The sequence below is a fragment of the Canis lupus genome, chromosome 8 (genome assembly GCF_048164855.1).
Source record: "Canis lupus baileyi chromosome 8, mCanLup2.hap1, whole genome shotgun sequence".
Taxonomy (NCBI): domain Eukaryota; kingdom Metazoa; phylum Chordata; class Mammalia; order Carnivora; family Canidae; genus Canis; species Canis lupus.
Window position 1 is genome coordinate 53,671,940 of NC_132845.1, and position 24,993 is coordinate 53,696,932.

A 24,993-nucleotide genomic window follows, 5' to 3' on the forward strand; every position below is an offset into this window, starting at 1 on the left:
AGGATATAGGCGGACTCTGAGGAAGATTCTAATAACAACTTCCAAGAAAGTGAGACGAGCACTGTGCTTTGAACTTGGCGTCCTTGGTGTTGAGGGAAATAACCAGAATATGGTACAGATGATTGCATGAAGCGATAATTCTACATTTAAGATACAGATGGTTGTCAATGGAATGAAGAAGTAAGGAAAACCACTGTGTCATAAGTAGAGTTGTAGGTATCTTTCCATTCAGTCCCATCATTCCCTCCCTCCTTTCACATATATAAAATTCCCTCAAGTTACTGATTCAGTGTAAGTGATGCTGATGTAGGCTCATCAGTGTATATATAGAGCCTGGTCAACATGTTTTTGGTAGTTTCAAACTTCACCTATTATGCCTTGTACAACCTCCCTACTGCCTTGCTACTTGGCTCACTCTTACCTTTAATACTGTTACTGTGACTCACTGTACAGTGGCTCTCCTAACCACACCCACCCCTTTGATCCTTCATACTCCCATAAATGCCCTGTACATATTACTATCACTGAATTTTCTATGATGTAAATATATATGTTGTCTCAACTAGAATTTGAGCTCCTTGAGGAACAGGTGATGCTTCTTAATCCTTGAACATGCAATAAGTGACTAAAGCTTTTGTCTTGATAACTAAGCATATTAATATTTACCTAGTTTATGACCTCTGCCTGCCCCTCTTGATATTACCGATTTCTCTGGTCTGACCCCTGCCCCTAGTTAGCTGCTAGACCATTTGCTGTCTTGTAAAGCTACTTAGGCCCAGCATGATTTACCTTGAAGTTTACTTAGTTCTCTAGAATTAGTATTATCTTTTTATTTAATAATGAAATTATGCAGTATTTCATATTTATACTTTATCACATTTCTCCTCTTTCCTCATGTGGGATTCTTTCTTATGTTACAATCACTTTTAGGAGAGCAAGAAATTTTCCTCTTGGAATACTTGACTGACATAATGGAAAGAGAAATTAGCAATACCTTTTGGTATATTTCATTTCAGTATGCATGCCAGCTATCTATTTTGGGGGGAAAATATTGGCAGTGGTGTGCAAGTTGCCACTGTGTTTGCTTACCGCAGACCCACAGTAGCCACACAACAAGTCTGCTCCATTGGCTGGTGTTCAGAATCTACTTAGTGCTTGACAGTCTGCCTCAGAATCACACGTGCAATTTTTCTTTAGCTTCCTTTTGTTTCTCATTCTTGCTTAATTATTTTTTTCATTTACAGATTTCTTTTTGCTCTTTATAGGTAAAATATTCTCTGCGTTTTAGTGGTTTTCAGAGGAACAAGTATGTGAGTTTCTTCCGAACTGGAGGCTGGGAAACAGGTGTTCTCTTTCCAACTTTTCCTTCTTTGGGACCCAGAAGTGAACGTAATTCAAATGGGGGGCCACCTGGTGAGCAGATCTTTAGTCATTCTTATTTTAATATCCCAGTCTTATGGTAAGAGCCATCACATATTTATACCTGTATTTCTTCAACCTGGTGATGAAAATTAAAGTTAATTTTTAACTTGCTGTGCTGCTGGTGATTTCTTTATTTAAAATTTTCAGTGTTCCAAAACTTGTGTAAAATTTCTATACATTGGAACAGTGTATTTTTATCTTTTCCTGGTCAGTGTATACCTTATATTTTCATGTAGGTTCACTTGTGAAATTTTTATTTTAATGACTAACATATATATTTCCAGATACTGACAGAGTCTGATCCATTATAACTGTATACTATTCTTTTGGGTTGATGAATAGTTTTTAATATAGCTATAGCAATTTAAAATTTATTATGCAGACTATCATTAAAACATCTTTGAAAGGAAGCTTTGCTTTCATTAACAATAATTCCCATTTACCTTGAGAAAATCACTCAATAAGAAAAACAAGCTATAACCAATTTATCATAAATCATAGAAATTTGAAATAACCTACAAGTTAAATATGCTAAAAGAATAACAAAAGTACAAAATTTAATTTGACAGAGCTATGACATTTACTCTGTTAGGTATTGAAATTGTTTTGTATAGAATTTAAAAAGGAATCTTAAGTCTTTTCCCATGTATATAATACATTATGAAATTTGCCTGGATTATTACTTTATAAGGGTTAGACTGGTGAAAAACTTAGAAAGTTGGATAATGCTAAGAGCTGCCAGGGATATATAAATGCACTGCAGGAGGGAGGCTGAATAAGCTGATATAGACATTCTGGGTGGGGGGCAGTCTGTCAGTGGCAGCTTTATTAGTTTGTTTGGGTGGCTATAACAAAATACATACCACACACTGGGTAGCTTATAAGCAACAGAAATTTATTTCTTACTTCTGGAGACTGTGAAGTCCAAGATCAAGGCACCAGCATGGTTATTCTCTGGTAAGGGCCCTCTTCCTGGTTCCTAGCCTGTGCTTTCAAACATAGTTTGGTTTGCTAGAGAGGTCTCTGGAGCCTGTTTTGTAAGGTCCTAATTCCATTTATGAGAGCTGCACGATTTTAGCACCACTCACAGGCCCCACCCCCCCATCACCTTTTAGGGGTTAGGATTTCAACATGTGGATTTTGGGGAACATGGACATTCAGACCTAGTAGTAGCCAAATTAACAATATGTTCTTGGGTAGAAATCCTAAACTTTTTTTGTGGATCCATAAGAAAGCTCCTGGCAATGCTGGTTGTGGTGGCAAGGAGTAGGAGGCAGCATCAGAGCAGTGGATTAAGAAAACTGGACTAGATGTAGCAGCATCTTGCAGGGAACTAAGCTAGTAGTTTATTATATAATTTCATTAACATAAAGTATATGCAAATGAAAAACCAGTGGGAAATTTAGAAGAAAATATAGAAACACAAAAGTACTCATCAAACATATTAGAAATGTTGCCAATGGGTAGGAAAGAGGGGCAAGGAAAATAGGAATATAAGAAAATAAATAAAGTAGATTAAGGGTCATGAACCATTTATTGGGTCATGAATTGAGGAGTTGATTAATTCAGCTCTCTGTACTTGAAGCTGATAATCCATGTGTGTGTATATAAGCACACTTAAATATTTATATAGCATGAAATGAAAATTAAAAATGTTAATAGATTAGGTTTATTCCTAGGTATCTTATGCTTTTGGGTGCAATTGTAAATGGGATTGACTCCTTAATTTCTCTTTCTTCAGTCTCATTGTTAGTGTATAGAAATGCCATTGATTTCTGGGCATTGATTTTGTATCCTGCCACGCTACCAAATTGCTGTATGAGTTCTAGCAATCTTGGGGTGGAGGCTTTTGGGTTTTCTATGTAGAGTATCATGTCATCGATGAAGAGGGAGAGTTTGACTTCTTCTTTGCCAATTTGAATGCCTTTAATGTCTTTTTGTGGTCTGATTGCTGAGGCTAGGACTTCCAGTACTATGTTGAATAGCAGTGGAGAGAGTGGACATCCCTGTCTTGTTCCTGATCTTAGGGGAAAGGCTCCCAGTGCTTCCCCATTGAGAATGATATTTGCTGTGGGCATAAGATACCTAGGAATAAACCTAACCAAAGAGGTAAAGGATCTATACCCTAAAAACTATAGAACACTTCTGAAAGAAATTGAGGAAGACACAAAGAGATGGAAAAATATTCCATGCTCATGGATTGGCAGAATTAATATTGTGAAAATGTCAATGTTACCCAGGGCAATATACACGTTTAATGCAATCCCTATCAAAATACCATGGACTTTCTTCAGAGAGTTAAAACAAATTATTTTAAGATTTGTGTGGAATTAGAAAAGACCCCAAATAGCCAGGGGAATTTTAAAAAAGAAAACCATATCTGGGAGCATCACAATGCCAGATTTCAGGTTGTACTACAAACTGTGGTCATCAAGACAGTGTGGTACTGGCACAAAACAGACACATAGATCAATGGAACAGAGTAGAGAACCCAGAAGTGGACCCTGAACTTTATGGTCAACTAATATTCAATAAAGGAGGAAAGACTATCCACTGGAAGAAAGACAGTCTATTCAATAAATGGTGCTGGAAAATTGGACATCCACATGCAGAAGAATGAAACTAGACCGCTCCTTGCACCATACACAAAGATAAACTCAAAATGGATGAAAGATCTAAATGTGAGACAAGATTCCATCAAAATCCTAGAGGAGAACACAGGCAACACCCTTTTTGAAATTGGCCACAGTAACTTCCTGCAAGATACATCCACGAAGGCAAAAGAAACAAAAGCAAAAATGAACTATTGGGACTTCATCAAGATAAGAAGCTTTTGCACAGCAAAGGATACAGTCAACAAAACTAAAAGACAACCTACAGAATGGGAGAAGATATTTGCAAATGACCTATCAGATAAAGGGCTAGTTTCCAAGATCTATAAAGAACTTCTTAAACTCAACACCAAAGAAACAAACAATCCAATCATGAAATGGGCAAAAGACATGAACAGAAATCTCACAGAGGAAGACATAGACATGGCCAACACGCACATGAGAAAATGCTCCGCATCACTTGCCATCAGGGAAATACAAATCAAAACCACAATGAGATACCACCTCACACCAGTGAGAATGGGGAAAATTAACAAGGCAGGAAACAACAAATGTTGGAGAGGATATGGAGAAAGGGGAATCCTCTTACACTGTTGGTGGGAATGTGAACTGGTGCAACCACTCTGGAAAACTGTGTGGAGGTTCCTCAAACAGTTAAAAATAGACCTGCCCGTATGACCCAGCAATTGCACTGTTGGGGATTTACCCCAAAGATTCAGATGCAATGAAATGCCGGGACACCTGCACCCCGGTGTTTCTAGCAGCAATGTCCACAATAGCCAAACTGTGGAAGGAGCCTCGGTGTCCATCAAAAGATGAATGGATAAAGAAGATGTGGTTTATGTATACAATGGAATATTACTCAGCCATTAGAAACGACAAATACCCACCATTTGCTTCAACGTGGATGGAACTGGAGGGTATTATGCTGAGTGAAGTAAGTCAATCGGAGAAGGACAGTGTATGTTCTCATTCATTTGGGGAATATAAATAATAGTGAAAGGGAATATAAGGGAAGGGAGAAGAAATGTGTGGGAAATATCAGAAAGGGAGACAGAACACCCCCTCAGTTTCCTAACTCTGGGAAACGAACAAGGGGTGGTGGAAGGGGAGGAGAGCGGGGGGTGGGGGTGAGTAGGTGACGGGCATTGAGGGGGACACTTGACGGGATGAGCACTGGGTGTTATTCTGTATGTTGGTAAACTGAACACCAATAAAAAATTAATTTATTAAAAAAATGTTAATAGACTAGTTGATTAAAGGCTCTAATCCCTATTTTTGTTGAATTACTTGCTTGTCTCTATAAACTCTTTTCCTTAATATAACCTTAATTTCTTAATTTATACAGTAGTTCTAAACAGGAAAGCAATTTTTATTTATATAATAGATATTTTTACTGCATGTTCTTCCTCACTCTGGCATAGCAACAGCTAAAATTTTTGAGTCTTTAACTCTTATTCCAAAGTACTGTGAGACAGGTTTGATTACATCAATTCCACAGGTAAAGTACCTGGGGCTCGCACAGAGATTGTGTAAAGTGTGCTAAGGGCTAAATAACCCATAAATATTGCAGTTGTAAATTAAATGCAGTATGTATGAAATCAACACTGAACTTGGTGTGTTACCAAGAACAATTAAAAATACATTTAATTTATGTATACATGAATCTCTGTGTCCTCACTAAAAACATTCATGCTCTTCTACAGTCAGTAAGGGACTTTGAGAAATAAATAAATCATCTTGAATTAAAGTCTTATCAATACTTCTCTCTGAAGGAATATTGGGGCAGACTATAGGCTTCCATGGATAGCTGTATGGGGAGCCTGTGCTTGGAAGTTGACCTTGTCCCAATGAAAATAAATGTTCTTTAAGGTAGTGCTCCTCTGGTGAAGGTCCTGGGTGTTTGTTTGTTTGTTTGTTTGTTTTGCTTTGTTTTTTTAATTTTCAAGTCATTGTAAACTAGTACTTTTATAAAACATTGAGAATGAAAAACAATAAAATGCAAATTATATATCATGAAGGCATTTTAGAGTTTTGAATGCAAGGAAGCTTTGATGAACTGAATTCCAGAGAGGAACGGGCCCTTTTTACATAAAGAGCTTCTGTGGCTTCTGTACCTGGAAGCAAGTACCTAACCTGGGCATGAATTGAGCTGAACATAGATATACTTTGTAGAGATCAGGAAAAAGCAGCTGTGCATTTCCCAGTGGTGTGGGCTGGCAGAGTGGGTGTTTCAGCTGCCCCCTAACTTTGGGATGTTTATTCAGCTGCCAGCAGTGGAGGTAAACTAGGAAGCAGAATTTGTACAATTTGACAGCATTTGTATTGTGGAAACCAGATGAAACGGAATCCCAAAGTAAACCAGAGCTCTGTTAGTGAAACTATAGCCCAAGCTTGTCCTACATGAGACCCTAACAAAGTACACATGTCCATCATCCATGGCACAGTAGAAAGGAGAATTGGGCAGAAAGGTAAAAGGTACCATTTGAAAACAGAAGTGAACTGAATTTAAAGTTGAGGCCCAAATTCGACTCAACTAAACTCTTGGAATTTAAATGATCAGCTCCTCCCTTTGGCTCTATGACAAAGGAAAGAGCTAGCATCTTTAAGAAAATAGAACAAACATTATACAGTTAAGTGTCCACTGTTCCTTTCATAACAATTTCTGGCACAAGATCCAAAATTATAGGATATGCAAAGGAATAGGAAAATGTTACCTAAAATTAAAAGAAAAAAAGTCAATATAAATAAATGGACAGATAAGCCAGATACTGAAATTAGCAGACAAGGAATTTAAAACAATTTTATGAGTATTTTCATGTAATGACATCAAAATGATATACTGTGGTATAATGTGATAAAGAGGGCATTTTAGCTCTGTGGTATCCTTCTCCAAAACTTTTAACTCTAGTCTATTAGTGGAAAAACATTGTACAAACCTAAGCTGTAGGACATCCTCCAAAGTACATGCCTAAGATTCTCAAAAACTCTCAAGGTCATGAAAATCAAGAAAGGATGAGAAAGTTTCATAGGTCAGAGGAGACTATGGAGACATGACAACTAAATGCAATGTAGAATCCTGGATGGGAATAGAAAGAAAAAATGGCACTAGGGAAAAACTGGTGAAATCCAAACAAAGTTTCTATAAATTAGAAATTGTACCAATTCAATTTCTTAGTTTTCACAAATGTACCATGGTAATATAAGATGTAATATTTGGGAAGCTGGGTGCAGGATATTAACAATATTTCTCAATCTTTTTTTCATTATTGCCCTTCTAGGGAATCATTTTAGACATTTTTTCCCTAAGTACATTGCCTTCATTAAAGTTTATTGCCACAGACATACTACAGATCTGTTTTATGTGCTATGGCCTGCTTGAAGCTATAGCTGTTGAGAATGCATGGTATATAGGACTCTGTATTATTTTTGCAACTTTTCTGTAAGACTACATTTTTTTACAAAATAAAAAGTATATTTAAAAAACTCTCCAAGCCAAAGTAGCAATAAAAGTGAAGTTTCTGAATCTGATAAAGTACATGTGTTAGAAATTTGTATCTTCCTGGTGAAATATTGAACATTTCCCCTAATAAGAATGAAGTAAAGATGTTTGCTGTCATCAATTCTTTTCAGCATATTACTAGAAGTCCTAACATATCCCAAAAAAGAAATGAAATAAAAGGTACAGATTTTGGAAAGAGTGAAATTATATGAAGTTGACAGAATCATGTTAAGCAGGTGATTCTGAAGATGTCCACAAAAAAGTACTACATATAATATGTAAATTTAGCAAATACCCAAGATAGAAAGACAGTATACAAAAACAAATTATAAATCTACACCAAAAACAACAAAACGTTTCTGAGAGAAAAATTTAAAAGACCTTAACAAATGATGAAACACCTACATCTCATTGGTTGGATGATTCAAAATTGTTAGAAGGCAGCTTCTCCCTAGTTTGATCTATGTTAGCAATATAGTGATAGAATCCTAGCAGTCTTTTAAAAAAAATGGCAAGCTCATTATAAAATTTATATGGAAATACAAAGGGTCTAGATTAGTAAAAAAAAATCTTGGAAAGGAATGCCAATGTTAAAGAACATTCAAGACTTCTTATAAATCTACATAATTAAGACATTGCTCTATTAGGTGTAAGGATGAACAAATACATCAATAAAAAGAATGGAGTGTCTGGAAAGGACTCATGTACATACAGTCATTTGATTTTTCCATGAAGGCTCCAATATGATTCACTGGGGAAAGGAAATCTATTTGAACAAATTGTGATGGAATAACATGGTATTTAGTTGGAAAAAGTGAATCTTGATCACCAACTCATCTCTATACAAAATTAGTTAATTAACAAAGTTAATTAACAAAATGATCATAAGCCTAAATGTAAAAAATGCTTCCACAACAAAATTTATGAGAATATCTTCATGAATTTGGGGCCAGTAGTGATTCATTAAGACAGAAAAAGTATTGCTATAAAAGTAAGAAACAGACAAATTGAACTTCATTAAAAGTAAATATTTCTTTAAAAAATAAGATTTTATTTATTCATGAGACAGAGAGGGAGAGAGAGGGGGGTGGAGTCACAGGCAGAGGGAGATGCAGGCTCCTGATGTGGGACTCGATCCTGGGACTCCAAGATCACACCCTGGGCCAAAGGCAGGCGCTAAGCCCCTGAGCCACCCAGGGATCCCAAAAGTAAATATTTCTGCTTATGTGAAAGACCCTATTGAACAGTAAGCCAAGATCCCGAGGGGAGAAAATGTAATACAGATTCCATTCAAAATCAATAAAAAACTTATATAGATGAGTAGAAAATTGTTTTTAAATGACATGGCAATGCCAGACTTTGATAAAAATTTTTAGGTGTTTGCTCATTTTTATACTAAACGTATGTAACAGAAACTATTTACATAATGCCACAGATCCAAGGACCACATTGAGCAGTTCTGCTTTAGTGGACATCAGCTCATATAACTCGGTATGAACTTCACTTAAGTTTTCAAATGTCAGAGGTACCAAATTAAAGTCTTTACCTATGCAATAGTTTATTCAATTGCAGAAAGCAGCTCTGTAATTTCATACAATATTTTACTTTCTAAGAAGCTGGGAATTAGGATCCTTTTAAAAAGAATCTAAAAAAAACATAAATGAATAAATAAAAAGCAGAATCAGACCTGTAAATACAGAGAAAAACTGATGATTGCCAGAGAGGAGGAGGGGATGGGCAGAGTGGGTGAAGGGGAATGGGAGATACAGGCTTCCAGTTAAGGAATAAATACGTCATGGGAATAAAAGGCACAGCATAAGGAATATAGTCAATTGTATTGTAATAGCATTGTATGGTGACAAATGGTATCTACACTTGTGGTAAGCATGGCATAAGGTGTAAACATGTTGAATCACTACATTGTACACCTGAAACTAATGTGACATTGTGTGTCAACTATACTCAGGTAAAAATTTTTTTGAATAATAAAAAAGTATTTATTATGTATTTGCATTGGGAAACATAACAGCTGCTCTGTGAAATTTAGCTTATAACAAGGGCCTCTTTACAAGAATTAACTTTGTTGTTTGTTTTTGATATACTTTAATTACCTTTCTCTTTGTTCAGTTCAGCTATTTCTTGTTCTGTTGTACTTAGCAATCCTTGTTTTCTCGTTTAGGGTATATCACTGAAGGGTTCCTGGTTATGCAGCATGCCTTGGATCGGGCCATCATGAAATACTATAACCACACGGCTACACGAAAGCTATTTCAAGACGTCACTGTCTTTGTTCAGAGATTTCCATATCCAGCATATTCTCATGATTACTTCTTTACCTTTTTTGGTATTTTCATCCCTTTAGTAATCTTATTTATCTTCTCTATGAATCATCTTACCCTCACTCAGGCTATTGTGTGGGAAAAGGAAAACAGATTGAAGGTAACTCTACTTTTCTTGCGGTAAATAGAACTTCTGTAGAAAAAGTTGGGTCTGTAGCATAAATTTTTGTGGAGACTTGGATTATTTTTACACTCTCAGCGCTGGTAGATGGTTATGTTTCACTAGCAGTCAGAAAGTAAGCACTTATTTCTTTTGGGAGTTTTCTCAAATTTTGTTTTTATTGAAATTCTTCAGTTTATCTCTAGAAGATTACAAGATTATTACAAATAGAATTTAAATGCCAAATGCTCTAAAATCTCTCTGAAACAGGTGAGTTGCAAAAAAAGTAATCCACTGGGCTTGTGGAATTGTCTTGATGAATTTAGATACAAGTAAATTTCAAGATTGAGCACTGGGTGTTATTCTGTATGTTGGTAAATTGAACACCAATAAAAAATAAATTTATTATAAAAATAAAAAATAAAAAAATAAAAAAAAGATTCTGTAATTCTGTGATTAGTTTTTCTAATTTCTGATTTTTTTTTCTCTAAATGTCCTCTTATAGTCCCCTTCAGAATTTCCGTGTCTGGGTAGAGACCAAGTTGTTTTATGGCCAGACTCTTTGCAGTTCAAAATATAGTCATTTAACCAATTATTAATGTTATATATATGTTAAATATATATTACATATTTATAATTAATATATAATATATTAAATATATAGAGAGGGAGAGATGATTTATATACTTATATATAATTGATTTATTGCTTAATTTGTTTCAGGAACTTTATAAATCATAGATTTGAATTCTACGTCTATTATTTGTTGACTTTGAAATGTCGTATAACTTTTCTAGCTTTTTTTGTCAGATATAAGTTGAGTACAATTACTAATTTGCAAGGTGGTCATGATATTAAGCTAGGTATTATGTAAAAAATCATCACTATCAAAGCACCTAGGCCTGAGATTGTGAAGTGTCAAGGAGGAAAACATGTTGAATGTTTGGTACATTTCCAGGCACCTAGTAATCCCTCAATAGCTATTAGATGTGGCTGTTAACATCAGCCATCTCTCCATTTCACTAGTTTCCTCGTGTCATCGTGAATCATGTCATTTTCTCTCTTCCCTTTCTTAGTGACCACACCACTTCACAGATCAGTCCTACGTTGTTTCTTACCATCCACCTCTTCTCACTCAAGGCTCTTGTCACAAGTCTCACCACCCCTCAGCTGTCCTCTGAATTAACCTTGCACATTGTTGCTAGAGTAATTGTCCTGTAACACAAATGACTATAAACAAAATTTAAGGATGAATGTATCTTTGCTCTCTGCTGAATAAAATCCACTTAAGCATATACATTTTCTTATATTTGGCCCCTACCTACTCTTCACCTTGTTATCATTGTTGTTTATAAAGATAATTTAAATGCCAGTTGCCCTCAAACATCTCTGGAATAAAGAGAGCTACAAAGAAATAATCCTGTGAAATTATGTCTAGATGAATTTGGATACAAATCAATTCCAAGATTTTGTGATTCCGTGATTTAAGAAGTTTTTTTATGGCAGTATTGTTTTTTGGGATATATTTTTTATTGGAGTTTGATTTCCAACATATAGTGTAACTCCCAATGTTCATTCCGTTAAGTGGCCCCCTCGGTGCCTGTCACCCAGTCACCCCATCCCCCTGCCCACCTCACCTTCCACTATCCCTTGTTCGTTCTGAGTTAAGGAGGCACTCATGTTCTGTCACCCTCTCTGATATTTCCCACTCATTTTCTCTCCTTTCCCCTATAATCCCTTTCACTATTTTTTATAGTCCCCATATGAATGAAACCATATAATGGTTTTCCGTCTCTGATTGACTTACTTACTCAGCATAATACCCTCCAGTTCCATCCACATCAAAGCAATGGTGGATATTCATAATTTCTAATGGGGGAGTAATATTCATTATATACATATACCACATCTCCTTTACCCATTCATCTATTGATGGACACCGAGGCTTCTTCCACAGTTTGACTATTGTGAACATTGCTGCTATAAACATTGGGGTGTGGGTGTTCTGCTGTTTCACTGCATCTGTATCTTTGGGGTAAATCCCCAGCAGTGCAATTGCTGGGTTGTAAGGTAGCTCTATTTTTAACTCTTTGATGAACCTCCACAGAGTATTCCAGAGTGGCTGCACCAGTTCACGTTCCCACCAACAGTGCGGGAGGGTTCCCCTTTCTCCACATCCTCTCCAACATTTGTTGCTTCCAGTCTTGTTAATTTTCACCATTCTCACTGGTGTGAGGTGGTATCTCATTGAGGTTTTGATTTCTATTTCCCTGATGGCAAGTGATGAGAGCATCTTCTCATGTGCTTGTTGGCCATGTGTAGGACTTCTTTGGTGAAATTTCTGTTCATGTCTTTCACCCATTTCATGATTGGATTGTTTGTCTCTTTGCTGTTGAGTTTGATAAGTTCTTTATATATCTTGGATATTAGCCCTTTTTCTAATGTCATTTGCAAATATCTTATCCCATTCTGTAGGTTGTCTTTTAGTTTTCTTGACTGTTTCTTTTGCTGCGCAGAAGCTTTTTACCTTGATTAAGTCCCAATAATTCATTTTTGCTTTTGTTTCCCTTGCTTTCATATATGTATCTTGCGAGAAATTACTGTGGCTAAGTTCAAAAAAGGTGTTGCCTGTGTTCTCCTCTAGGATTTTGATGGAATCTTGTCTCACATTTAGATCTTTCATCCATTTTGAGTTTATCTTTGTGTATGGTGTAAGATAATGATCCAGTTTCATTCTTCTGCATGTGGATGTCCAGTTTTCCCAGCACCATTTATTGAAGAGACTGTCCTTTTTCCAGTGGATAGTCTTTCCTGCTTTGTCAAATATTAGTTGACTATAGAGTTGAGGGTCCATTTCTGGATTCTCTATTCTGTTCCATTGATCTATGTGTCTGTTTTTGTGCCAGTACCACACTATCTTGATGATCACAGCTCTGTAGTACAACTTGAAACCCGGCATTGTTATGCCCCCAGCTATGGTTTTCTTTTTCAATATTCTCCTGGTTATTCTGATTCCACACTAATCTTAAGATTATCTGTTCCAACTCTCTGAAGAAAGTCCATGGTATTTTGATAAGGATTGCATTGAACGTGTAAATTGCCCTGGGTAGCATACACATTTTCACAATACTAATTCTTCCAATCCATGAGCATGGGCTATTTTCCCATCTCTTTATGTCTTCCTCAGTTTCTTTCAGAAGTGTTCTGTAGTTTTTAGGGGTTTTTTTTTTACCTCTTTGGTTAGGTTTATTCCTAGGTATCTTATGCTTTTGGGTGCAATTGTAAATGGGATTGACTCCTTAATTTCTCTTTCTCCAGTCTCATTGTTAGTGTATAGAAATGCCACTGATTTCTGGGCATTGATTTTGTATCCTGCCACATTGCTGAATTGCTGTATGAGTTCTAGCAATCTTGGGGTGGAGACTTTTGGGTTTTCTATGTACAGTATCATGTCATCTGCGAAGAGGGAGAGTTTGACTTCTTCTTTGCCAATTTGAATGCCTTTTATTTCTTTTTGTTGCCTGATTGTTGAGGCTAGGACTTCTAGTACTATGTTGAATAGCAGTGGTGAGAGTGGACATCCCTGTCATGTTCCTGATCTTAGGGGAAAGGCTCCCAGTGTTTCCCCATTGAGAATGATATTTACTGTGGGCTTTTTGTAGATGGTTCTTAAGATGCTGAGGAATATTCCCTCTATCCCTACACTCTGAAGAGTTTTGATCAGGAATAGATGCTATATTTTGTCAATTACTTTCTCTGCATCTATTGAGAGGATCATATACTTCTTGTTTTTTCTCTTGTTGATGTGATCTATCACTTTGTTTTAGGAGTGTTTAACTACTCTTGGATCCTGGGGATAAATCCCAGTTGATCATGGTGAATAATCTTCTTAATGTACTGTTGGATCCTGTTGCCTAGTATCTTGTTGAGAATTTTGTATCTGTGTTCATCAGGGATATTGGTATTTAATTCTCCTTTTTGGTGGGGTCTTTGTCTCATAAAATGAGTTTGGAAGTATTCCATCCCCTTCTATCCTTCGGAACATCTTTAGTAGAATAGGTATTGTTTTTCTTTTTTTTTTAATTTATTTTTTATTGGTGTTCAATTTACTAACAGACAGAATAACCCCCAGTGCCTGTCACCCATTCACTCCCACCCCCCGCCCTCCTCCCCTTCTACCACCCCTAGTTCGTTTCCCAGAGTTAGCAGTCTTTACGTTCTGTCTCCCTTTCTGATATTTCCCACACATTTCTTCTCCCTTCCCTTATATTCCCTTTCACTATTATTTATATTCCCCAAATGAATGAGAACATATAATGTTTGTCCTTCTCTGACTGACTTACTTCAGTTTCTTCTTTAAACATTTGATAGAATTCCCCTGGGAAGCCTTCTGGCCCTGGACTTTTGTGTCTTGGGAGGTTTTTGATGACTGCTTCAATTTCCTCCCTGGTTATTAGCCCATTGAGGTTTTTTAATTCTTCCTGTTCCACTTTTGGTAGCTTGCGGTTTTCTAAAAATGTGTCCATTTCTTCTAGATTCCCTAAGTTATTGCTGTATATCTGCTCATAATATATATTTTTTAACTTGTTTGTATTTCCTTGGTATTGGTTGTAATATTACCTCTTTCATTCATGATTTTATTAATTCGAGTGTTTTTTGTTTTTAAAAGGGCTGGCTAATGGTTTATCTATCAATTCTTTCAAAGAACCAACTCTCAGTTTTTTTTAATAAAATAATTTTTTATTGGTGTTCAATTTACCAACATACAGAATAACACCCAGTGCTCATCCCGTCAAGTGTCCCCCTCAGTGCCCGTCACCCACTCACCCCCATCCCCCGCCCTCCTCCCCTTCCACCACCCCTAGTTCGTTTCCCAGAGTTAGGAGTCTTTATGTTCTGTCTCCCTTTCTGATATTTCCCACACATTTCTTCTCCCTTCCCTTATATTCCCTTTCACTATTATTTATATTCCCCAAATGAATGAGAACATACACTGTTTGTCCTTCTCCAATTGACTTATTTCACTCAGCATAATACCCTCCAGTTCCATCCACGTTGAAGCAAATGGTGGGTATTTGTCGTTTCTAATGGCTGATGTTCTACAGTTCTTCTGGTCTCTATTTCATTGAGTTCTGCTCGAATCTTTATTAACTCTATTCTTCTGCTTGGTGTAGGTTTTACTTGCTGTTCTTTCTCCAGTTCCTTTAGGTGTGAGGTTAGCTTGTGTATTTGAGGTTTTTTCCCAATTTTTTGAGGGATGCTTGTATTGTGATGTATTTCCTTCTTAGGACTGTGTTTGCTGTATCCCAAAGATTTTGAACGGTTGTATCTTCATTCTCATTAGTTTTCATGAATCTTTTTAATTCTTCTCTAATTCCCTGGCTGACCCATTCATCTTTTAGTAGGATGCTCTTTAACCTCCACCTGTTTGAGTTTCTTCCAAATTTCTTGTGATTGAGTTCTAGTTTCAAAGCATTATGGTCTGAAAATATGCAGGGAACAATCCCAATCTTTTGGTATTGGTTAAGACCTGATTTGTGACCCAGTATGTGGTGTATTCTGGAGAAAGTTCCATGTGAACTTGAGAAGAATGTGTATTCAGTTGTGTTTTGATGCAAAGTTCTGTATACATCTGTGATGTATGTGTGTCCAGTGTATCATTTAAGGCCCTTGTTTCTTTGGAGATGTTGTGTTTAGAAGATCTGTCATTTGCAGAAAGTGACGTGTTGAAGTCTACTATTAGTGTTTTATTATCTAAATATGTCTTTACTGTGGTTATTGATATACTTGGCAGCTCCCACATTAGGGGCATAAATATCATGATTGTTAGGTTCTCTTGTTGGATAGACCCTTTAAATATGATATAGTGTTCCTTTTCATTTCTTACTACAGTCTTTAGGATAAACTTTAATTTATCTGATATGAGGATTGCTACCTCAGCTTCCTTTGAGGACGATTTGAATGGTAAATGGTTCTCCAATCTTTCATTTTCAGGCTGTAGATGTCCTTATGTCTAAAATGAGTCTCTTATAGACAGAAAATAGATGGGTCTTGCTTTTTAATCCAGTCCAATACCCTTAATCTTTTGATGGGATCACTTAGCCCATTCACGTTCAGAGTAACTATTGAAAGATAATGAATTTACTGTCATTGTATTACCTATTCAGTCCTTGTTTTTGTGGATTATTTCTTTGGGCCTCCTTTTTCTTTTACAGGGTCCCTTAATATTTCTTGCAGAGCTGGTTTGGTGGTCACATATTCTTTCAGTTTCTGCCTATCTGGAAGCTCCTTATCTCTCCTTCTATTCTGAATGAGAGCCTTGGTGGATAGAATATTCTTGGCTGCATATTCTTCTAATTTAGGACCCTGAATATATCCTGCCAGACCTTTTTGGCCTGCCAGGTCTCTGTGGAGAGGTCTGCTGTTAACCTAATACTTCTTTCCATATAAGTTAGGGATCTCTTGTCTCTCATTGCTTTAAGGATTTTTTCTTTATCTTTGGATTTTGCAAGCTTCACTATTAAATGTCGAGGTGTTGAATGGTTTTTATTGATTATGGGGGGGTCCTCTCTATCTCCTGGATTTGAATGCCTGTTTCCTTTCCCAAATTAGGGAAGTTCTCAGCTATGATTTGTTCAAATATGCTTTCTGGCCCTCTGGCCCTCATGGTGATTTCTGGAACCCCAATTATATGTAGATGCTTCCTCTGAGGCTATCATTTATTTCCTTTAACATTTCCTCATGGTCTTTTAATTGTTTTTCTCTTTTTTCCTCTGCTTCCTTGGTTTCCATCAACTTGTCTTCTGTGTCACTCACTTTTCTTCCACCCAATTAACCCTTTTGTTTAGGATCTCTAGTTTGGATTGCATCTCATTTAATTGATTTTTAATTTTAGCCTATTAGGTCTAAATTCTGCAGTCATGAAGTCTCTTGAATCCTTTAACTTTTTTCCAGAGCCACCAGTAGCTTAAAATTTTGCTTCTGAATTGGCTTTCTGTCATCGAATTGTAATCCAAATTCTGTAAATCTGTGGCAGAGAGTACTGTTTCTTATTCTTTTTTTGGGGGGGGGTGAGTTCCTCCTTTTAGTCATTTTGCTCAGTGTAGAGTGCCTGTGTGAGTGGTTGAGTCAAGAATATCAAACACGACCTAGGTAAATTTCACCCCCGATGATTGTGATGAGGTCAGAGACCTGCAATTGAAAAGAAAGATCAGAACGAAATTAAACAAGAGGACCACTAAAGAGAAAAACAAATTTTAAAACAATGTAGTAAAAAATAAAAGCCCAAGAATCCCAAAGAAGAAGAAGAAAAAGAGAGAAAAAGCAAAAGTAAAGAGGAAAAAAAGAAAAAAGAAAGGAGAAGAAAACAAAAAAAGGAGGGGGACTCGGAGATAGTGGTGGTGACGAAGTTGTAGTGGAGGGAGAATGTAGTCTACCTGAGGATCCTAGAATGCGATCCTCTTGGTTCTGAGTATATTAAGTTCTGTATGTTAGAAGATGACCAGTCCCAAATTTATATAAACAAGAAATACTTGTAGAGAGCCCCAGCATTGTCCACAAAAACATAAATGAGATAAAACAGGGGCAGACTGGGAATGAAGAGAGAATATAATCTCACAGAGTGAACCAGCATGGTATACCACTTGGTTCTGGGTGCATGCTGGTCATGTTTTAGAAGGTATTAACTTCTGCCATTGTAGAACAAAATGAGGCAGAGAAAACAAAGAACACAAAACAAAACAAAACAAAAACATGTATATCTCCCAAAAATAAGTTGAGTATGTTGAAGGGAATCCTGAAGTAAAAAATCTATCTAAGACATGTAATTATAGAAATATGAAAGTCAAAAAGGAAGCAACTTAAAAATTAAGAGTGGTAAAAGATTGTAGTTAGGGTGGGAAAAGAGAAAAAATGTTGGAAATTTATAGTCTGATATAAAAATTAATTGTACTGGTAAAAGGAAAAAAATGGAGGGGTATCCTTTGGTTCTATATACTGTAAATCCCTGACTTCCTCTGGAGCTTTCCAGTGCTGCTTGGTCAAGGATATGCTCTTCCCCTGTTCTTCCAGCTGGTCTTCTCGGGGAGGGTCTGCCGTGCTGATTCTCAGGTTTGTGTACTTGGCGGAGATGCCCCACCCCCGCTGGGTGCTGGGCTCAGTGGGAGCTGTTTACCTTGGAGGCCCCTGCTCCCTGGCGGTCCCATCTCTCCCAGGCAGAGGGTGAAACAAGGAGGAGCAACCACAATGGTGGCGGCCAGGTCTCCAGCTCTGGAGTCAGCTTCCCACAGTAACTAACGCAGTCTCCCAGTCCGCAATGGCCTAGATGCTCCCGGGCCGGCAGGGGGGCTCTGATCTGCACAGCTCGGGGGCGCCCAGCAGCAGGAGAGTCCTCGCTGTCTCGTGCCCTCCCCATCTCCGCCTGTCCTGGGGGGAGTGCAGGATCATGGGCTGTGTCCGCTGGCTTGGCGCCCTGGGATCCAGGGCTCTGCGGTGCTGGAATCACGCTTCCGGGGTTGCGGCTGCCGAGACACCTCTGTCCAGAGCTGCCCGCCTAACCGACTGGCTTCTCCCCGGTGCCGAGTGCTCATGGCAGACCTTTACCAAGGTCAGCCCTCGGTTCGTGGTGCGCTTTCCCCTGGTGCACTTCCTCTATTAGTGACTCCAGGAGACTGGAGGCTCCACTGCCCCTCCTGCAATTCTGCCCAGTTTCCCTGCTGAGCACTTTTCTGTCCGGGAAGAATCCAGTGCAGAGTTTTAAAAGTTCTTGCTTCTCCGGGGCTGGGGTTTCCTGTCCTGGAGGCTCTCGCCACCTGGCCTTAGCTGGGCTCCTCGCGGTGCCCCTCCCCAACTTGATTCATTTTTATTTCATTTTTTCCCATCTTCCTACCTTGTTAGAAGTGAAAACTCTTCTCTCTGTAGCTTTCTGGCTATTCTTTCTTTAAATCTCAGGTCGAATTCATAGGTTTTCAAGATTGTTTGAAAGTTATCTAGGTAAGTTGGTGGGGCCAGGTGAGGTGAGGACCCTACTCCTCCACCATCTTTCCTGAATTAATCTCCCTTTATGGCAGTATTGTTGATACACAGGGTTCTATTAGTTTCAGCTGTACAGCATAGTGATTGGGCAGATTTACATCTGCCCAGAACAAGTGTGACTACCATCTGTCACCATGAAATGCTATTACAGTACCATCGACTATATTCCCTATGCTGTACCTGTCTTTCCCCTTACTTACTCATGTGATAACTGGAAACCTGTACCTCCCAGCAACTCCTCTTCACCCATTTTCTCATCCTTCCACTCTCCTCTCTGGCAATCATCAGTTCTCTGTATTTATGGGTGTCTTTGTTTTTGTTCATTTGTTTGTTGTCCAGCTATAGAAGAATGAATAAAGAAGATGCTGTATATAGATACAATGGAATATTACTCAGCCATAAAAAAGTGAGATCTTTCCATTTGTGACAGCATGGATAGACACAAAGGGTATTATGCTCAGTGATATAAGTCAGAGAAAAGACAGTTACCATATGATTTCACTTATATGTAGAATCTAAAAAAAATTGTGATTTTTTAAACCAATTTCTGATTGCTGAAAAAAAAAATTTTAAATGACCTCTTATAGTCCCTTCCAGAATTGTTTTTCACTGAGAACAAGAAAACATAATACCTTTCCTCCCAGCCAAAACGAATGGCCTTTTTTGAAACTTCCTTTATGTTTATGTTTCCTCTGACTGTAATGCTTTCCTCTCTGTTTTCTGATTGGTGAAACACAGTTAACTTACTTGTCTCAGGTGTTATAGCTGCCATCTCCTTATTGATTATCTCTCTTTAATTCTCTATTATAATTTAACACTTCCTTCCTTTGAGTCCCCAGAAGATGATATAGAAATGTCATGTTATGACTTAAAATATTTATATTTCATTTTTCAAAAAAATTTCATTGAAGTATAGCTACATATACACAGAAAAGAGTACAAGTCATGAGTGTATGTGTTTTAATCCATTCAGGCTACTCCAACAAAAATATCAAAATATATATGGCTTATAAACCATAAAAATTTATTTCTTTTAGTTCTGGAATCTGGAAAATCTAAGATCAAGGTGCCAGCAGATTCAAAATGTCTGATGAAGAATCCACTCTGTGATTCATAGATGGCACTGCATCACCGTCTCCTCATTTGACAAAAGGAATGCGAGCTCTCTGGGGTCTCCTTTATGAGGGCACTAATCCGATTCATGAGGGCTCAGTCCTCATCACCTAATTATCTCTCAGGTGCCCCACCTCAAAGTGCTATCACATTGGGAACTAGGTTTTCAATTTAGGAATTTTGAGGAGACACTGACATTCAGACGATTGTAGTAGAGTTGAATGGGTTATCATATAGTATGCCCATTTTATCATGACCCCATAAGAAATAAAACCATGCCAACACTCTAGAAGTCTGTTGTGTTCCCCTCAAAACATTTCCCCCAAAGTATACACTAACCTGATTTATAATATTATGACTTAGTTCTGTCTATCCTGTACTTGATAAATGGAATCATGGTGCTGTATTATGTTGTGTCTGTGTCATTCTCTCAGGTGAATTTGTACCTGTAGTTCATTTATATTCATTGAGTTACATAAGTATAACTCAGTTTAAGATTCCATAGTATAACTGTCACAATTTACCTATTCTCCTTTAGTGTTTGGAGTTTGGGTATTATAAATAATGCTTCTATTAATATATCATACATTTTTTCCTGAATGTTAGAGTATGCATATTTAACTTTATAGTCCCAAAGTTTGCCAATAAAGTTTTAACAATTTCCACTTCCATTAGCAATGTATGAAATTTCTGTTTGCTCTTTATTTCACCATTTTTTCCCTAATTTTATCTAATTTTCTAATATTTTCTTATTTTCTGGAAGTGTATTGGCCTCAAAAATGTAGAAATCTTTTACTCTTCATTGTTTTAATTGTATAAATCTTTCTCCTCCTCGGCTAAGTTTATTCCTAAGTATTTTATTCTTTTTGATGCTATTGTAATGGAATTGTTTTCCTAATTTCCATTTTAGATTGCTCATTGGTATAGAAGTTCAACCGATTTTTGTGTGTTGACTTTGTATTCTCCTACTTTGATGAGTCACTTATTAATACTGACATTTTTAGGCATGGAATCTGGTTTGCATGTAAGATTGTCTCATACTGCAAACAGAGATACTTTTACTTCTTCCTTTCCAATTTGGATGCCTTTAATATATTTTTTTCCTAATTGCTCTGGTTAGAATTTCTAATACTATGTTGAATAGAAGCAGTAAAAGCTAGCATCCTTGCTTTTCCCTTGATCTTAGGTAAAAAGAGTATGATGTTAACTGTTATTTTTTTAAATGACCTCTGTTGGGCAGCCCTAGTGGCTCAGTGGTTTAGTGCCGTCTTTGGCCTGGGGCATGATCCTGGAGACCCGGGATCGAGTCCCACCTCGGGCTCCCTGCATGGGGCCTGCTTCTCCCTTTGCCTGTGTCTCTGCCTCTCTCTCTGTCTCTGTGTCTCTCATGAATAAATAAATTAAAAATCTTCAATAAATAAATAATAAATGACCTCTGTTAGTTGAAGAAATGCCCGTCTATTTCTAGTTTGTTGACTGTTTTATCAGTTTTGAATTTCTGCATCAATCGAGATGATCATGTGTTTTCTCTGAATGTGGTGTACTATATTGATTAATTTTGTATGTTAAACCCTCCTTGCATTCCAAGAATAGGTCATATGTGATCATGATATATAATTCTTTCAATATGCTGCTGAATTTGGTTTGGTACTATTTTGTTGAAAATTTTTGAGTCAGTATTCATAAAGGATAATGGTCTGTAGTTTATTTTCTTGTGTATCTGACTCCTGGACTTATGAGTTCCCTCCTCTTCAAGTTTTTGGAAGAGTTTGAGAAAGGATTATTGTTTATTCTTTTTGAAAAATTTGGGTTTTATTTTGCTTTATTTTTTGCATACATACATGCACACAAGAAAGGGAGAAGAGAGGGGTGGGGCGGGGAGTGGTAGAAGGGAGGGAGAGAGAATATTAAGCATGCTACATGCCCAGTGTAAAGCCTGACTTAGTAGCTCAATCTCACAACCCTAAGATTATGACCTGAGCCAAAACCAGGAGTTGGATGCTTAACTGACTGAACCACCCAGCTGCCTCTTTGAAATATTTGATAGAATTCACCAGTACAGCCTTCTGGTCCAGGAATGTTCTTTGTTGGAAGTTTTTGATTAGTGAGCTCTTCAGATTTTCTTTCTTCAAGATTCAGTCTTGGGAGACTGTGTTTCTAGGAATTTGTCCATTTTGTATAGGCTATCTCATTTTTTTGGCATACAGTTGCTCATAGTATGCTTTAATAGATTATTTTTATTTCTGCAAAACCAGAAGTAGTGTTTTGGTTTTAGTAATTTGAGTCTTCTCTCATTTTTTTAGTCAGTCTAGCCAAAAACTTGTCAATTTTGTTGATATTTTCATATAATTCACTTGTGATTTCATTGACTTTTTATTGGAGTATAACTGACATGTAACATTTTATTTATTAGTTTCAGGTGTGTAATATGATTCAATATTTGTATACATTGTGAAATGATCACCATAAGTCTAGTTAACATCGGTCAAACTATAGTTACAAAATAATTTTTTTTCTTGTGATGAGGACTTTTAAGATCTACTCTCTAAGCAACTTTCAGATATGCAGTGTAGCATTATTAACTATAGTCATTATGCTGTCCATTAAGTCACCATGACTTTTTAATCTTATAATGGAAAGTTTGTACCTTTTGGGCCCCTTCACCCATTTAGCCCATTCCCCCTTTTCCACCTTTGGCAATCACCAATCTTCTCTGTATCTATGAGCTTGAAGGTTTTGTTTGTTTGTATTCCACGTTTAATTGAAACCATAGAGTAATTGCCTTCTCTGAGTTATTTTATTTAGCAAAATGCCCTCAAGGTCTGATGTTGCAAATGACATTTTTATGGCTGAATAGTATTCTTTTGTGTGTGTGTGTGTGTGTGTGTGTGTACACACACATACATACATATATGCCACATCTGCTTTATCTATCCATCCATCAGTGGACACTTAGGTTGCTTCCATGTCTTGACTATTGTGAATAATGCTGTAGTGTATATATAGGTACACATATCATTTCAAATTAATGCTGTTCTCTTTAGATAGGTACCCATAACTGGAATTGCTGGATTGTATGGTAATTTAAATTTTTAATTATTTGAGGAACCTCTATACTTTTTTCCTTAGTGGCTGCACCAATTTACAATTTACATTCCCATTAGCAGTGTACAAGGGTTCCCTTTTCTCCACATCCTTACCAACATTTTTTTATTTCTTGTCTTTTTGATAACAGCCATTCTAAAAGGTGTGAAATGATATCTCATTGTGGTTTTGATTTGCATTTCTCTGATTCTAACTTATGTTGGGCCCCTTTTCATGTACCTGATGACCATCAGCATGTCTTTGGAAAAATGTCTATTCAGTTCCTTTGCCCATTTTTGAAACAGATTGATATTTGCTATTGAGTTGTAGGATATTAACCTCTTACCAAATATATGATTTGCAAATATTTTCTCCCATTCGGACTTTTATTGTGTTGATGGTTTCCTTTGCTCTGGAGATTTTTGTTTTGATATAATCCCCTTTGTTTATTTTTTCTTTTTTTTTTCCTGTGCTTTTGAAATTAGATCCATAAAATCATCACCAAGACCAATCTGAAAGCATTTACCACCTATGTTTCCTCCTGGTTTTATTTCAGGTCTTAAATTAAAGTCCTTAATCCATTTTGAGTGTTTTTTTGTGTGTATGGTTTCATTCTTTTATATACAGCTATCCATTTTTCCTTCCATGATTTATGGAAGAAATTGTCCTTTTCCCATTGTATATTTTTGAGTTGTCATAAATGAATTGGCCATAAATGTGTCAGTTTATCTCTGTGTTCTCTATTCTGTTGCATTGCTCTATTGTCTGTTTTAATGATGGTACTGTGCTGTTTTGATTACTATAGCTTTGTAATATAGTTTGAAATCAGGAATTGGAATTCCTCCAGCTTTTTCTTCTTTCTGAAGATGGTTTTGCCTATTTGCGGTCCTTTGTGGTTCCCTACAAATTTTAGGACTATTTGTTCTATTTCTGTGAAAAATAACATTGGAATTTAATGGGAATTGCATTGAATCTGTCTATTGCTTTGGGTAGTGTGGACATTTTGTCAATATTAATTTTTCCAATCCACAAGTACAGTGTATATCTATTCATGTTGTCTTTGATTTCTTTATTCAATATCTATCTTACAGTTTTCAGTGTACAGGTCTTTCACTTCCTTGGTTAAATTTACTCCCAAGTATCTTATTTTTTGATGCATTTGTAAATAAGATTTTTTAAAATTTCTCTTTCTAATAGTTCTTTATTAATGAATATAAATTCAATACATTTTTGTATTTTGATTTTGTATCTTCCAACTTTACTGAATTTGTTGATGAGTTCTAAGAATTTTTTATTGGAACTGTTATAATTTTCTATGAATAATATCATATCATATGCAAATAAATCTGACTTGCATCCATTATTTCTTTTCTTGCCCAATTGCTGTGGCTAGGACTTCCAATAGTATGTTGAATTAACAGGTTGTAAATGGGGTATCTTTCCTACAGTTATATTTCTTATAATTTCTTTCACTAAAGAACACTAAAACAGTGTTTTAGTTTTCAGTGTAGGAGTATTGCACTACTTTTTAAAAAAGATTTATTTATTTTAGTGAGGGAGAGCAGAGGGAGAGGCAGAGAGAGAGAGAATCCTAAAGCAGACTTCTCGTTGAGTGGAGAGCTGGATGCAGAGCTTGATCTTAGGACCCCAAGATCATGACTTGAGCTGAAACTAAGAGTTGGTCACCAAACAGACTGAGCCACCCAGGCACCCCAGAAGTCTTGCATTTCTTTTGTTAAATATACTTTGTCATTTTTATTGGTTAATAAGACTTACTAAGAAAGTCTG

The 24,993-nt window shown here is 36.7% G+C and overlaps 1 protein-coding gene across 1 annotated transcript in view; it reads left to right on the plus strand.

Moving 5' to 3' along the window:
* LOC140639190 (phospholipid-transporting ATPase ABCA3-like) overlaps nt 1–24,993 on the plus strand; it is a 136,316-nt gene that overhangs the window by 12,903 nt on the left and 98,420 nt on the right. The window contains exons 4-5 of the mRNA XM_072837688.1: nt 1,266–1,413; nt 9,716–9,975. Of these exons, the coding sequence (XP_072693789.1) occupies nt 1,266–1,413; nt 9,716–9,975 (408 nt within the window). The remainder of the gene's footprint in view (nt 1–1,265; nt 1,414–9,715; nt 9,976–24,993) is intronic.